General features: G+C 45.1%; 1 protein-coding gene across 3 annotated transcripts in view; it reads right to left on the bottom strand.

Annotated features, from left to right (window-relative positions):
• Positions 1-14,522, bottom strand: part of MAP7 (microtubule associated protein 7) — a 135,162-nt gene extending 120,640 nt beyond the window's left edge. For all 3 annotated transcript variants that reach the window (XM_064169119.1, XM_064169121.1, XM_064169122.1), the window contains exon 1: positions 13,960-14,522. In XM_064169119.1, coding sequence (XP_064025189.1) covers positions 13,960-14,005 — 46 coding nt within the window. In that variant the 5' untranslated portion in view covers positions 14,006-14,522. The remainder of the gene's footprint in view (positions 1-13,959) is intronic.
• Between the last annotated feature and the right edge of the window lie 1,078 nt (positions 14,523-15,600).

The raw sequence follows: 15,600 nt of genomic DNA, 5'->3' as shown, positions 1-15,600 counted from the left end.
CACTGAGTGAAAAGAGGCCTGGAAGGCTCCAGGCACGAACCTGCATTTTGCCAGCTGCTTTGTTTATTCATGTTTAGAAATTTTAGCCTAATCAAAACTAAAACAATAAGAATGAGTCTTCTTCCATATATGCATGCGTTGGGTGCCGTGTCCCCCTCCCCCCCGCCCCACTCCATCCCTTCCTATGCAGCACATACCTTTTGCATTAGGAATGTGTACACCCACAATTACAGGCAGGTGTTGAAGCATTCTTTTCCACGTGTGAAAACTCAAAACTCAGGATTTCTAGCTTGTAGAGACAGCACAGCACAACAAAAGGACTTTTGGAGTGAATATTCTGCACTGCCGCATCAATCACTAACCTTCACTTTGCAAAATGAACACAATAAATTTAATCAGTTGGGTTTCCTTCATACGCTGGCATTCTGGATTTTCTTTAGCTGTTTGTGACAGAGCACTTGTTCACATCAACCTCCCACACCTCCAGATGATACTATGCAACATGATGGATGTTTCACCTGTGAGAGCTTAACCTTAATACACTTCCACCTCTCTAATTCAGTGTGTGCCCACCATTCGAAAGTGCTGCTGAAGACAAACTGCAAGCTAGAAAATATCTATAATGTCCAAATTACAGGATTCCACCACCACCCCACCCCCCAACTTTGGATGTTAAAACCAAACCAAGCAAGCCCCTGAACTTCAATGTAATATGGTCGGCCACCACCAGATGGCACATACAAGTTGGCAAGCCTGCAGGTGGCTTATATTGAAAACACAAGATTATACCGATGTGTATGACCAACTCACTGACACGTGTAACAACACTGAGGAAGAAAGGTCAGAGTTTAGGACAGTCAGCATGGTAAGTATTGCAGTGGCCTGAGATGCTTTGTACAGATCATGCTCAGCTGGCAGGACAGTTCTGTTCTCACACACCTCAGGCTCATCATTCAGAAACCCATTGGATGGAGAACACAGCAACACCTGAAGCCTCATCTGGACCATCCTTCCTTCTCTCCAGCACAGGCACTAAACACTCAATCAAACCAGAAGTATTCTGCAAGAAGGCACCAGTTCTGAACAAAGCCTACAGTGCACTTCTGGTACATATTTCCTCCTGGCTACATCCTGCTACTTGGCTGCACCTTGGACTCTGTGGGTGTACACGGAAGCTAGACGGCATGACATTTGTCTACAGTTAAAGACACTTTACATTAAAGGGCGTGAACAACAACCAGGGGAAAAAAAGAGTGTAAGAAAAAAGTTCTAACACAAGCTCTTCTCAAGCTCAGCTATTTGTCTTCTGGGGTTTGTACAGGCTGCTACTTTGTTCTGCAAGAGAAACAGCTCCGTTTCTCCATGCAACGAAAGTAACAGAAAACAACGCTTACATTGCATCTTAAATCACTCCACTATCTTAAGTCACTAAGAAAGGATTCCTGTCTCTTTAAACGTTATGTTCAATCAATCACCTTTAATTGCCAAACTACTTATACAAGCATTTGGAAACATATTAGAAGTACACATATTAGAACACACAACAATGCACCTGACTTGAGTGGCTTACAAAGTGGCTTTTGAGCTTGCAGCTATGATGACTGTTTCAGTATTTCCATTTCTCCACTATCTGAGGAGTTACAGAGAACAGTCACAGGACTGAGAATGCCATCCTTGGTCCTTGCAGGATTGCTTGCACCCCTAAGAGTGACTTGCTCTGAGTGCAAATTACAATGATGACTAAGTTTGATTCTTCAGGGGCTGATGTCTTCATCATGGATTTGCGCTATGACACACAGACAACCAAGGCGTTGGTGCCTATTTCTTTCTGTTGACTTGCTAATGCAGATTAATTCTGACAGCAGAAAAGGATCAACAGCACATTCAGCTTATGCAACTTGATTTTATTCCAAGGCCCCTGTGGTTTAAAAGTTATGCTAGCACACAACATATTTCCAAATCTCCAATAAAATGGCATCCTAGCCACACACAACAATAGAAGACACCATAAAACTTCAGGTGCTTTGGAGGAGGGGCAGGGGTTGTAAAAAAAAAAAAAATCAAAAACCTTCCTAATGACACTATTAAATGTGCATAAAAAGGTACCAAAAACCAGCCTGTGCTGGTAAATCCTCTCCCTCCATTCATTGGCTTAGTGCAGAATAAGAAATTCTTGAGGTATTGCTAACAAGAAAGCTTAGCTTGTTTCAGCCTTGTGTCAGCTATGTGGGCATATCTATATGAAAATTGAGATGAAAGAAACATTCACATGAGGGAATAAACCAGTGGATAATTTTACTAGATAGGTTTTTAAATAAACACCCAACAACAACAAAAAACACACACCCCCAAACCCACAATAAAACAGTTGTTTACACTGCCCTTAGTAGTGATTTCCCCCCACACACCCCCAGCCATTAGTCATACTGTGAATACAATCACAGACGAGCTTTTACTGACAGAATGAGACTCTCAAGGGATGGAATGAGGGCAAGTGTGTATCTTGAGGGCACTGGAGATAATTTTTTGGTTTTCCTTTTCACAACACTTACAAACTCATTATCAGTTAAACCACCACACTTAAACACACCCACTTTTATCCACTAGATTCTACAGGTATAATTACCTGCACAATTCATTATCTGATAGACAACAGTCTTAAACAGCAGTCTGAACAAAGACTCTTATGATGATTATATTATGATCTGAGAAGTGTAAATGTTTAAAGCAATGTGTTAATTGATGTTTCTGCTTTAAAATCAGGTATTAAGGTGGATTGGCTTTCTGTGGCAAGATTTTGGTAGTGGGATGATAAGGGTGGGACTGAAGTTCAGCTTGGGAAGAAGGGAGGGATGAGGGGAAGCTGTTTCGTAAGGTTTGGGTTTATTTCTTATTATCCTACTCCAATTTGACTGAAAATTACATACATATATATATACACACATATAAGCCCCCCCACCCCCCCAGTCAACTCTAGCTTGTGTGTGACAATAATTGAAGAGTGATCTCTCCCTGTCCTTATCTTAGCCTTTCATTCTGTTTTCTCTCTTCAGTCTAGGTGAGGAGTGGATTGATAGAGTGACTTTGGTGGGAACCTGGTGTCCAGCCAGGGGCAATCCACCACATAGCACTCGATCTCTCTACCCAGGAGCTGAAAAATCAAGTTGAAGCCAGTCACCAGAGCAGACAGCACAATACCTACAAGCAGTCTGCTATGGGTAAGGTGATACTTTTCAACGGCTGAACTCCAGATTTGCTATCTTCTTTCACCCACAGGGTTGTTTCAGTCCCTGTAAACCATGCGGGCACTACACGAAGCTCGTTACTGTGATTTAGATTATAATGAGCTGCATGTAAGTTCATGTCCTACAGCCACTGCCTTGTGAAGCACTGTCAGTCTAAACTTACTCAAGTGAACCTTTTTGCTTTCTTATAGTGGGGTAGGAAGACAAAAGACCACATTCAAGGCAAGTTAGCTAATTAACAGAAACGAAAACCCTTGAGAAGACAATTTGCATCTTTCACAAGAGTTGGCAGGCTGTGAAAACCAGAATTGTGTATATTTTCAAGAGAAAAAACCACTTGATAGATCACCAACCAGAAGCCACCTTGTGTCACAGGGCATGCCCAGTTACCTTACAGAAAATCAAGTCGTCTGACTGGAGGATCATGCATTATTGCAGAAGAGGCAAACCAAAAAAGTTATAAACAAATTGCCTATGAAAAGCCCTGCAAGCAGAAGCACTCAAAAGACACTGCTTAATCACAATATACAGATTGTTCTTCCTGCTTCATGAGATACCCATTGTTTGTTCAACAACCTACATTTGAGAGGAATTTTATGTATTTCTCCTGCTATTTTCTTAAGGTAACACCATTTAAAGTACTGTTTTAAAAGAATGTCATCTACAAAAAGCAAGTAGCTAAGAAGCCAGGGGAGTAATGAAAGAACCTCTCCACCAAATTAAAAAGAGCTTAAACACACCAAAAAACCCAAACAGACAAACAAAACCAAACAAGCCACTGATTGATCATCACTTCCAGGTCAAAAAACTCCAAGTCTTAACACACATAAAAAAGCCCTAGAGTCTGCTATTATTGTGAAACCCAAACATGATCATCCATTGAATACAGTATTAGCTAATCTCCAGCCTTCAAGCTCCCCTTCTTCCTCACTACCAGCCAAAGGGATTAAAACAAACACAAACAAACACCCAACAGTTTGAGGTATGGATATACCCAGCCAGTGCAGCTTGCTCACTACTGTTCTTTCTGACACATAAGCTCCAAAAAGCTTGAGATAAGTTATAACCTCTATCCTCAGTTTTTCAGTTATGGAATAAAACCTTCAGAAGAAAAAAAAAATCAGAATTCTTCTTCTGAAAGAATTCATTGATTCCTACAAAATATTTTTCTTCTAGAATATTTTGCATGGCTTACTTTTACAAGAGTTACTCAGAAACTACCCAGCTATTGAAACCATGAAGAGAAAAAGGTTAGACTGTGAAAACCACAAGCTGAACAAGAGAAGTCACACATACTGCTTTAGTGCTTTTAGAATATTATCCACAATCCTTTTCTTATGTTCTTCATTTTTACCTGAAACAGCTAACAGCTGGAGATCTTTCTGACTATCAAAAAACCCAACCTCACCAACAAAAAATAAACCCAAAAGCCAAACACCACTAACTTACTACAAGTCTGGGTCACTGAACTTGTAAAGCAAAGCAGACACTGTTCTACTTCTGCTCCTGGATGTAGATTCAAGGCCTCTTAACATAAGAGGAAAGCTTCCTCTCAATTTAAGTGCATTTTATATCAATAATTAGATCAAGTCAATATATTATTTACACATATGCTCCTTCCAAGATTGCCAATATCTCATGGCTAATTCTGCCTTTCTTAGTACTGAGAGGTTTGGGACATCTCATACAATAGTAGATACAGTACCTGCATTTATAGTCACATTTTCCTAGCACAAAACAGTAAGGAACTGGTTTCTAAATCTTTCTTTCTAAGGAAGAGAGATCAGGAAAACCAAGGTACAGTTAAAAGCTCTCATCTTGTTCTGCAAAAACAGTACATTGTGTGTTTTAATGAGTAGGTACATTGAAATTTTTCAATCATATTTTGTATGGACATTTTCAACACTATCTATGGCAAAAGTTGTTTTGGTTTTTTTTTTTAGGACCTCATTTAACATATGTAATACAGATGCTGCAAGATTGTACCATTTTAGAATATCTTGAGTTGGATGTGACCCATAAGGATCCTCAATTTCAACTCCCTACTCCTCACAGGATGGTGTTGGAATATATGGACACTAACTAAACTTCAAACTTAATCTCTCCCTACTTTCCTTCAGAGGACTCACATCTTTGCATTTACATTCTGTTTCACTAGGCTTTAAATCAGGCCAAAAGAACCTAGAAACTAGAGCCTTTATTCCCCCACCCTCGTGTCAGAAAACAGCTATTTACTCAGCATCAAAGGACTGGAGATCTCCTTTTCAATGCCATGGTAATCTAGGACAGAGGAAAATAGCCTTTAAAAGACAGGCAGAGTTGTTCCTCTCTTCTCCCTCTCTCTGTCTTGTTTAAACAACAAAACAAAACAGTAACAAAAAGACAAAACAGTTGGAAATAGCAAAAAAAAAAAAAAAAGCCACTGCATCAGAAAAAATCCTTGCTTCCATTAAGCCAACCACTGCCTCAAACATCATGCACACCACATTTTTTCACTGCTGTTCTTGTATTCTCTCTTCCTTCTACCTCTTATTGTCAAAAAAAGGCAGAGAACAACCATGTCTTTTAAAGGCTCTCCTCGAAGATACATCTAATGCCTCACTTTTATGTACAAGAAAATAAAGGACTAGCAGATTAGTTTTATAGCACTACATTTTTTTTTTCACTTCAGTATTTAAACATATGATACAGCCACTGATTTCTTCTTTCCACCTTTTTGGAAGAATGGAAAAGGTCCTTTGCACTAATCAGTAAGATGGCTAGAGAATAAGAAGGGAAACCATCTTTTTGACTAGGAATCCTAATGACAAGAGTACAGGCATAGTTTGAACAGCTTTAAATAAGCAAAGAGTTGAATAGCTTCTAAAAGTCAAGGCCTTAAAACCATAGTAGCTTCATTAATTTATTCTTTATTCATCTATTGGATCAGGTGCTTTAACTCTTAAGCCTTTCTAAGCAAACACTCAAATATGTGGCAGGGAAAAGAGGGGAGAGCAGTGGAGTATTAAGATTCTTCAAACAGTAAACTTCAAAAGGCAGGTTCCGCTCTCTCCACCTTTCTCTCCTGAAGTTTGAACAGACATGTCTTTATTCATGTTTCATATCTTAGTAACTCCCTCTCCAATAAACTGAATTCAGAACTATTGTCCATATATGCCTAAGAGACAACAAATTTTAAGTAATAGAGCCTTAGAAACAAAAAGCAGAGACCAGGTCTTTATTTTCCTATCAAGTGTGCTGATTACTTTGGCTCTTGAGGTCTACCCATCCGTTTATGGGTCCCAGCATATGCACTACAAAGATGTTGCAAAGATATCTGCACATTCTAGATACTACTTTGATCAAAACAGTAAGATGACATATTCTTCCACTCACAAAATCAGCAATGGCAAACCCTTCAGGTGATGTGGGAGACTCGCTTCTCCAGTCCCCACTGCAGTTCTGGTGAATCACAGGCAGGCAGCTGTGCCAGCAGCCACACTGCCCTCAAGTCCCTGGAGCAGAAAGAGGCTTCACCAGGGAACACACCCTTCACACATGTGCTCAGACACAGACTCTGTCCAAGGTGACCTTTTCCCAGTTTCAGCCAGCCTTCTGACATGTGTGGTGCCACAGGATGGACCAACTGACATTAAGAGCTCCTCAGAATTGACTAGATAGAAGGCAAGAATTAACTATTTTCTCTTCTGTCAGTTAAAACTGAATCTGTGTGCATACCAGTGCATAGGAAAATCAAGGAGAAAGCTGGGAGCCCTGCCCTGCTCTGACTCAAACTCACTCATCAGAGCAAAAACCACATGAATATGGAGGCAAGAATGCTGTCACCCAGAAACACTTTGAACACATGCACGCCAATAAAACAACCAGATACAAGATGCACATTAGCAAGTCTGGTTAGGTTTTTGGGCTTTTTAATTAAATGGATTTGCATTGTATGACTACTAAACACTGCACAATGATGAATGAAAACATATTAGATCGTTCTTAGCCAATATATTTACATACAATAGAATGACCATAGAATCACAGAATGGTTTGGTCAGAAAGGACTTTTAAAAGTCATCTAGTCCAAACCCCTTTCTGTGAACAGGGACAACTTCCACTAGATGGGATGATCAGAGTCCTGTCCCACCTGATCTCAAACATTATAGGGATGGGGCATTTGCCACCTCTCTGGGCAACAGGTCCCAGTGTTTCACCACACTCATTGTAAAAACATTTAGTTTAAATCTACCCTCAGTTGTGTCAACCACTCACCTCAGTGTCAGACCCTATAGTAGAGCATACCATTCAACTTCAGCCATGCTCAGTTAAATAAGGAAAGGCTGCAAGGAATGGAGACTTCAGAGGAAATAGGAATTCACTATAAGACAGAAGTCATCAATGCTAATTACCCTACTTACCAACAGTGTAGTCACTGCTTCTGCCTGTAAAAAGAACTTAGCTTTTATATAGAATCATAGAATGTCAGAGGTTGGAAAGAACCTCGAAAGATCATTTGGTCCAGCCCCCTGCCAGAGCAGGATCACCTAGACCAGATCACACAGGAACACATCCAGATGGTTCTTGAATATCTCCAGAGAGGGAGACTCTACAACCTCCCTGGGCAGCTGGTTCCAGTGCTCTGTTACCCTCACAGTGAAAAAAACCTTCTCAGGTTCACATGGAACCTCCTATGCCTCAGCTTCCACCCATCGCCCCTTGTTCTATTCACTGAGCACCATGGAGAAGAGGTTGGCTCCATCCTCCTGGCACTCACATCTTACATATTTATAAAGACTAATGAGGTCACTCCTTAGTCTCCTCCTCTCCAAGCTAAAAAGTCCCAGCTCCCTCAACCTCTCCTCATAAGGAAGATGTTCAACTTCCTTAGTAATTTCATTCCTTAATGATACTGTTTGTCCAAAGAAGCATGTGCTTGTGAAACACTGAAAACCCAGAGCACTTAGGTACATGCACAGCTTTCTTTCAGAGAAACATTAACATACTTCAAAGAAAAGGCCCTAAGCATTTCCACACAAACAGGAACATGCTTGAATGCAAAGGCAACATGCCAAGACCAAATTAAATTTTCCATTATTGCTATATTACTGACAGTTCCAACGGATGGAAATCTGTGAACTACTTCATGCAGTGCTAATTATCAGTGCTCTCCTGACATCTTAATTCCCAAGATGTTTCTTACAGATTCACAGACTGTCTCAGCTTAGAAGGGATCCTCAAAGGTCATCTTGCCCAACCCCTTGCAGTCAGCAGGGATACCTCCAACCAGATCAGGCTGCCCAGAGCCACATCAAGTCTGACCCTGAATGTCTCCAGGGACCAGTCTTCAACCACATTCTTGGGCAACCTGCCTCAGTATTTTACCACTCTCATTGTAAAGAAATTCTTCTTTATGTCCAACTTAAATCTGCTCTCCTCCAAGTTAAATCCATTGCCATTCATCCTATTGCTACAGGCTGTTTTAAACAATCTTTCCCCAGCATGCCTCTAAGTCCCTCTCAGATACAGAATTGTAGCTATAGGGTCTTCCCTTCTCTTCTCCAGGCTAAACAGCCCAAGTTCTTTCAGCCTATGTTCATAGGAGAGGTGCTCCAGCCCTCTGATAATTTTTGTAGCCTTCCTTTGGACCCATTCCAGTAGGTCTGTGTCACTTGTGTTGGGGGCCCCATAGCTGGACAGGGTACTCCAGGTCAGGTCTCATCACAGTAGCATCTTCTCATAGTGGTTTTCACCTTTAACAGGTATAATATGCACACAGCCTGTTCTGCCACAGTTCCTAGCAGGCCACTGCATTTGTTTAACACAAGTCACATGCAGATCTGTGTCCTGTAGGCAAGGTGGGCATGCAAAAAGAGTTACCACAGCAACATCAGCAGCACGCAGTATCTTATAATCTGGCTCTAGACAAATGCACTTTTTTTTTCAAGTGGAAAGAATTTACATAATTGAGGCAATTATTGCAATGATATATTTAATTACCTTTAAAATTGCAAATCATCTTCAGCTGTAAAGTATTAAACTTGTTTATCTGTGAGAGCAATAAACCAGCCATCATACAAATAAAACAGCAGCCATCTCAGATTACTGGAAAATGACCATTTGTTACAGTTTGCTATAGCACATACAAAAGAACATCCATTTTCAAAGTGAAGCCCAAGTGAAACAGCAATGCATACTACTTCAACTAGATCAATGAAAGCTCTCTTCCTGTGGAAGTAGCACTTAAGCCAACTGCTGCAGCTACTTCACAGAGAGATTTGCCTTTGAAATGGGCTGTCCAGGGAGGTGGTGGAGTCGCTGTTCCTGGAAGTGCTCAAGGAAGACTGGATGAGGCACTTAGTGACATAGTCTAGTTGATTGGACAGAGCTGGGGGATAGGTTGGACTGGATGATCTTGGAGGTCTCTTCCAACCTGGCTGATTCTATGATCATTTAACTGCCCTAATTTTTCATCAACCTTTGACTTTTTTTTTGGTGACACTAGTTGGCTTCAGGATTTTTTTGGTCTGTTGATTCGTTGGTCTTGTGTTGGGGGGGTGAGGGGCTGTTTTTTGGGGGGGGAGGTGTGAGCTTTCTTTTAGGGTTGGCTGGGGGGGACTGCGAGGCAGGAAGCTGTGTTTGTAGTGCCCTTTTTTTTACAGTAGCAGTGCTAGGTGGGTGGAGAAAGACAGCCCGACTCAGGTTCGACAATACGCATGTAAAAAGACTTGTTCTAACTACTGCAGCCTTGCGCAAACATCACCAGTGAAAGCCACTAACAGCACATTCAGCAGCTTTCAAAAGCTGAGGGATGGCCTCTTTAAGGATTTTAACTCTCTCATATCCACACTTCCAAATTTAACTTGGTTCTATCACTTCTATTCTTTACGGTACTGATAACTTAGAGTCCCACTGTGTTCAGAGCTACAAGCACTGACTCAGGAAATGATTCATCTAAGACCAGTTAAGCCACGGTGAGACGTGGCACGGAATTTCTAAGTTCGAATAGTTTGTTTTTAATCGGAGAGAGGTGGCAGAAGAATGACAGATCCTCAACTTTTATCTATTTAAGGACAGAAACTATGCACAGCAGGGCTGAGGTTCAAACTGCTGCGGATGGCAACTCAGCACTTCAGCACCGCGCAGAGTCAGCCTTTGTACGCGCAGGCCAGCAGGGCAAGCACCGTTACCGTCACGCTGCCCGGCTCGCCGAGAGCAAAGAGCAGCGGCCGCGGCGGAGCTGACCCTCGCCCCGCACACACGAAGCGGAGGGGAGGGCAGGGCCAGCCCGAGTGCCCCCGCCCCGGGGCGAGGCGGCGTGGGGCTGAGGCGGGCACATTGCGCGGGATCGCCAACTCCGGCGGCTCCCCGCGGGACCGACAGGGTCCGCCCGTGCCGGGCTTGGGGAACAGCCGTGCGTGGAAGTGCTGTACACCCACCCCCAGCAAAGCGCGCCTGGCACCGCGGGCAGCCGGAGACCGCCTAAGCGCCAATCTAGTTAGCGTGTAGGCAGATGTAGAGCTTCTGTCCCCTTGGAATTTCCCCCCAATGTATCCACTGGTAAAAAGGAAACAAACCAACCCCTGAAACACTGAGCTAGAACTTGATTTACACTCAGAGAGAGAAAACACCAGGACAAGCGCACAACAGATTCAAAGCCCCAGCAGCTGTTACAGAGAGCACACCCCAGAGGCTGACTTTGGCAAGCCCCCCGATACTGACATCATTTAAGGCACTGATTTATTACAAAAAGAACTGAACACTATTAAACTCGCTTAGAGAACACTACCTAGAAGAGTATCAAAATCCTAACATTCTGAGTAGGCAGCCACAGAATAAGGCGCTTGAGGAGATTTTCTTGTTTTGCATTCCCCACAAGAGGCCCCTCTCATCTCAGGAATCACCGGGAAAGCTTTTTAGCACTGTAAGATGCTCAAATAACTGATTTTAAAATTCTAACTGGTATAAGTTAGCAGTGAACTCCCTTAGCGCTGTACATATTGTGCCATCTACAGATTTATGAATGGCAGAATACAAGAAAAATCTCATCCTGGTAATTAACTCATTCACCTGAGGGAGTTAACTCCTTCACCTGAAGGGAGTTAAATGCAGACCATCTGCCCAACAATAAAGAGATACACTTCTAGCATCTCTCTGCAAAGTCCTTGTGCTGCTGCTAAAGCTTTTCCCTAGGATCAGCTCTGAAAGCCTGCGATCTACCCACAGCAGAGGGGAAAAAAAAAACAAAAACAAAACTCAAACACACACACACACAACTGTTTACTTAGTTTGCTTTGTTTTTAAAACAGGAGGCAACCAGTAGGCAAGTTCACCAAACCAGGACAGAAGGTTGGCCTCCCTGAGCAGCCGGATCCAGACACGGGCGTTCCGCTTGTGGAGCAGACAACAGCCAAGGCCACCCGCACGGCGCTCCCTGGGCACACACATCTGCTCACTCACAGAAGGATCAAACGGCCATGGAGCAGCTCCCTCACAGGCAAAGAGGGTGTTCCTATTTGTGAATGCTAGGAAAGCTGCCTCTGTGATAACTTGGAGGCCCCTAAGATCCCCAATGGACAACAAACAGCTTCACAAAAGTTTAACGCTGGCATTTCACACATGAGGAGGTTTTGAATTAACTTTGACAGCACAAAGCAACCGAAACTCAACATAATCAACAACTCATGCACGTAGATCCAGCTGCTGCCTACAAATACGTCTTAATGAGCAAAAGTTCAAGGCAGTAACAAGAAACAAAACCACAAAGCAAATTCAGAGAGCACTTACATCCTTTTAAAACTATACATATGTAAAGTACCTATTACCTGGCAGCTGGTCTCCAGTTCTGTGAAACTACTTTTTAAAACCCACTAATAATACAGGTTTCTTCTGCTGTATGTGTTGGTTTTGTTTTCAATCACAGAAACAATGAAAGCTAGAGAAATTGAAAAGAGTTTGTCAACAGTGGCTTGAAAAATAATACTGACAGCCAGTTCTTCCTGTGGGAAGTGATGTTAAGGCAGTTGCTAACTCTGAAACACACAGGATAACTGAAGCACATCCTTTATGAAGCTCAACTTCAGAGTCGTGGCTGGGAATGCTACGTTAAAAGGATTTCTAAGCAAAAGCAGTATACTTCTAACTTTAATAGAGAAAGACAGCCTCTGGATAAGTCTGCCCACAGTTGTTGCTTGTGACTGCATGCCCACATTACATAAAGTATGTATTAAAAATATTATACTGTAGAAACACAATTAACCAACAGCCATATGGCCTATTCATATGTTGTTTTGATGAAAAACCTCACTCTGTGATTCAGAGATAAACTTGGACGCATGCTAGAGAAGTGAAGGACTGGCAAAGGGCAAATGGAATTGTCTGTGAAAGGGGGGGGGGAGGGGCAAAGAAAAAGGAGATAACTTCTGCAGGGTCTCTTTCAGATCTATTCAAAACCCATCTGGATGCAGTCCTGTTCAACCTGCTTTAGCTGAACTTGCTTTAGAGCAGGGGGGTTGGTCTAGATGATCTCCAGATGTCCCTTCCAACTGCTACCACTCTGTGATTCTGTGACTGAAAGCTGAAGTAAACTTCACAGTCCAGCAAGCAGCAATCCCAGTGAATATGCCAGAAATGCAACCCCTCCGTTGCCTGCAAAACCAAAACACCATCTCCGCCTCCAACAGTGATACAGTGGTTGATCCGCTTGCGTAAGCCAAAATCTCCTCCCCACCCTTAGGACAAAATAAAAGCGTTTTTAAATGCTGTTGCAGCGTACTTGCCTCTTCAAAGCAGATACAGAAACACCTACTTCCCTGCTTTTCCTATAGGAAGCAGGGCTTGCAGAAGCCCGTCGCCTGCACGCTTTTAAGGCACGGCCAAAGCCCCGAGGCTACTGCTGATCTCCCTACCGCGGGGGCAGGGCGCAGGCCCCAGGCCTCGCTCGCAGGGCTGATCACCACTGCCTGGGCAAAGCTATCAGGTGCCTTAACCTCCCTGGGACATCTCTTCTCCCTCGCCAGGGCTTACATCTGCCCAGTTAGCGGGACGCGGCTGTAATCTGCCCTAGCTGCAAAGGCTCGCCGCTACCTCTAGCCCCGTTCAAAACCCGCTGTCCCGCCAGCCCTGGGCTACCGCGCTGGAGCCTGGCGGCCGCACCGCCCCGAGTCCCTCGCCTAGCGGCCGGGCCGAGCCTCCCCCCGCGCATCTCACACCCCCGCGTCAACCCTGTGCCAGTAAAGGCGCCCCACATCCCATCGAGCCCTAGAAGCGAAGGGTTTCAAAACAACCAGCGGCGCCCGAGGCACAACGACGCGCACCCCTCCGCTGCCTCTGCCGGTGCTCCTGAGAGGTCTCGCCGTAGAGAAGGGGCAGAGGCCGAACGCGCCAGCCCCACTGGCACGGCACGGCACAACACGGCTGTGCCCGCTGCCCGGGCCGGGCCGCAGTACTCCTGCATGGGGCCGTCCCTGCGGCTGGCTCTGAGCCGGGTCTGCAGGTGCCGGGTCACAGAGGGTGACACCTGAGGGAAGCGAGAGAAAACCCCTCACAGCACAGCGGGCGCGGGCAGCCGCAGCGCGGCCCCGCACCTGTTGCAGTAGGAGGCCACCGCGGGGCCCCTCTGCGCTGCCTCTTCTCACGGCTGCCCGCAGCCGCCCGGGTACGTAAGGACGGCCGCAGCCACCGACCCCCCACCGCTCGCTCCTCTACACCCCAGCCGTCCGCAAACCCTCACCTGCAGGACGCCGGTGCCCGCCGCTCCTGCCCGCGGCCTCCGCCATGTCTCCTCCTCGCCGAGCGCGGCTGCTCCGCTCCGCCCCGCAGATCCGCAGCCCCGGGCAGGTGAGGGCGCCACGTCTCCCCTCCCCCGCCGGCCACGAGCTGCCCGGGAGCAGGTGAGGGCGGGCTCGTCGCCGGTAGCCCGGTAGCGGCCGCCCCTCACAGGCACGAAACCCGGGCGCCTTCAGCGGCGCTGTTAAAGCGGCAAGGCGGGGGCGGACTGCAGGCAGCGGGCAGCCCGCGCAGCCGGCGCCCGCGGCAGCCCCCGCTGGGTCTCTGTACCGCGGTGTTCTCAGGTATTTTTTTTCCACTGAAGGGCTCCCACCGCATTGACATTGGTCGTTAGGTGCCGGCGCGGAGAGAAGCAGGTTTTGGGGTGACGCCTGGTTCCCCGACGGTGTCCCGAGAGAAGGGTGAAAGAACGGGGGCCACCTGGCCAGGCCGGCGGTGCGCCGCGCCGCTCGGGGAGGCACCGTGCTGCTGTAAGTCTCGTTGTTACGGCATGTGCCTTTAAAGAGCCGGCTACGTACCCTAAGCTGCCTGCAACACTCGGCCTCCAAAAAACGGGCTCTGCGAAGAGCTGTCAGTGGCCCAGTCCCTCCTGTAAAGGCAATGCAAGCTCAAAGAGGGAGAGACCCTATATGTCAGAAGTTGCCCTCAGCAAACCCAGCACTAAACCGTAAGACACCCTTACAATATAATCTGAAATCCCTTACTTTGCAATCCATATAAGCACCCACCACTCTGTGCTGAGAGAAAGGCTGATGCACGCTATCCCCAAGTGTTTCTTCACATTCTGTCCAAGGCACCATCTATAGGAAGGAGGCTGAAGGAGAGATATTACATAAGCTTTTGTGCACCACTCCGGTAGAGAGATGGCTAAACGGTGCTGTTCTGGAAGGCACATTCATACCAGTCCGTGGTCTCTAAGCTAGTATTAAATGTAGACAGCAGAGTCTATGCATGCATCAGAACTGATGCAATCTTACAGTAGAGAAATGAGAAGTGATTGCTGATTGCCTGTGCCGAAGCCACGACGAGTCCAGTGAGGTCAGCAGTGAACTATAGGAATTGATTCCCAGCTGGTGCTGCACGAGGTTCTGTGGAGACAGATTCCTTGATCACATTCCCTTTGCTTGCACACAGCTGGCATTACTGAGCACCCTGACTCATAGAGATCAGGCTGCATGTAATACAATTATATGCTCATCTATTCATGCCGCATAAACCCAGAGGTTATGGACTAACACAGGATCATGTTTCACATGTCGTTTGTTGGGCTAGGGTCACTTTTTCATAGTTTTTCTAGTTGCTTCAGATTTTGCAGGTCAACCTCCACCACTGCAAGTTCCAGTGCTTAAAAGTACCTTGAAGTTGTAGTGATTTCTGCTGTAATAGAAATTATACCTAATTGTTCAGTTTAGTCATCAAAAGTTACTATATACAGGTTAGAACAACATGTTTAGGGGAAAAAAAATATACATATTTAATTTTCTTTGAAAATACTTGCTAGACATGAAAAATTAAGGGCAGAAGCTCCTCACTTATTACCAAGGCTTATGAAGAAAGAAGCAGCTTTTTCACAGTATCACAGGAT

Source organism: Pogoniulus pusillus, chromosome 31, assembly GCF_015220805.1.
Source record: "Pogoniulus pusillus isolate bPogPus1 chromosome 31, bPogPus1.pri, whole genome shotgun sequence".
NCBI lineage: Eukaryota > Metazoa > Chordata > Aves > Piciformes > Lybiidae > Pogoniulus > Pogoniulus pusillus.
The sequence above is the reverse complement of the archived record's forward strand: the minus strand, read 5'-3'. Positions and strand labels throughout refer to the sequence as shown.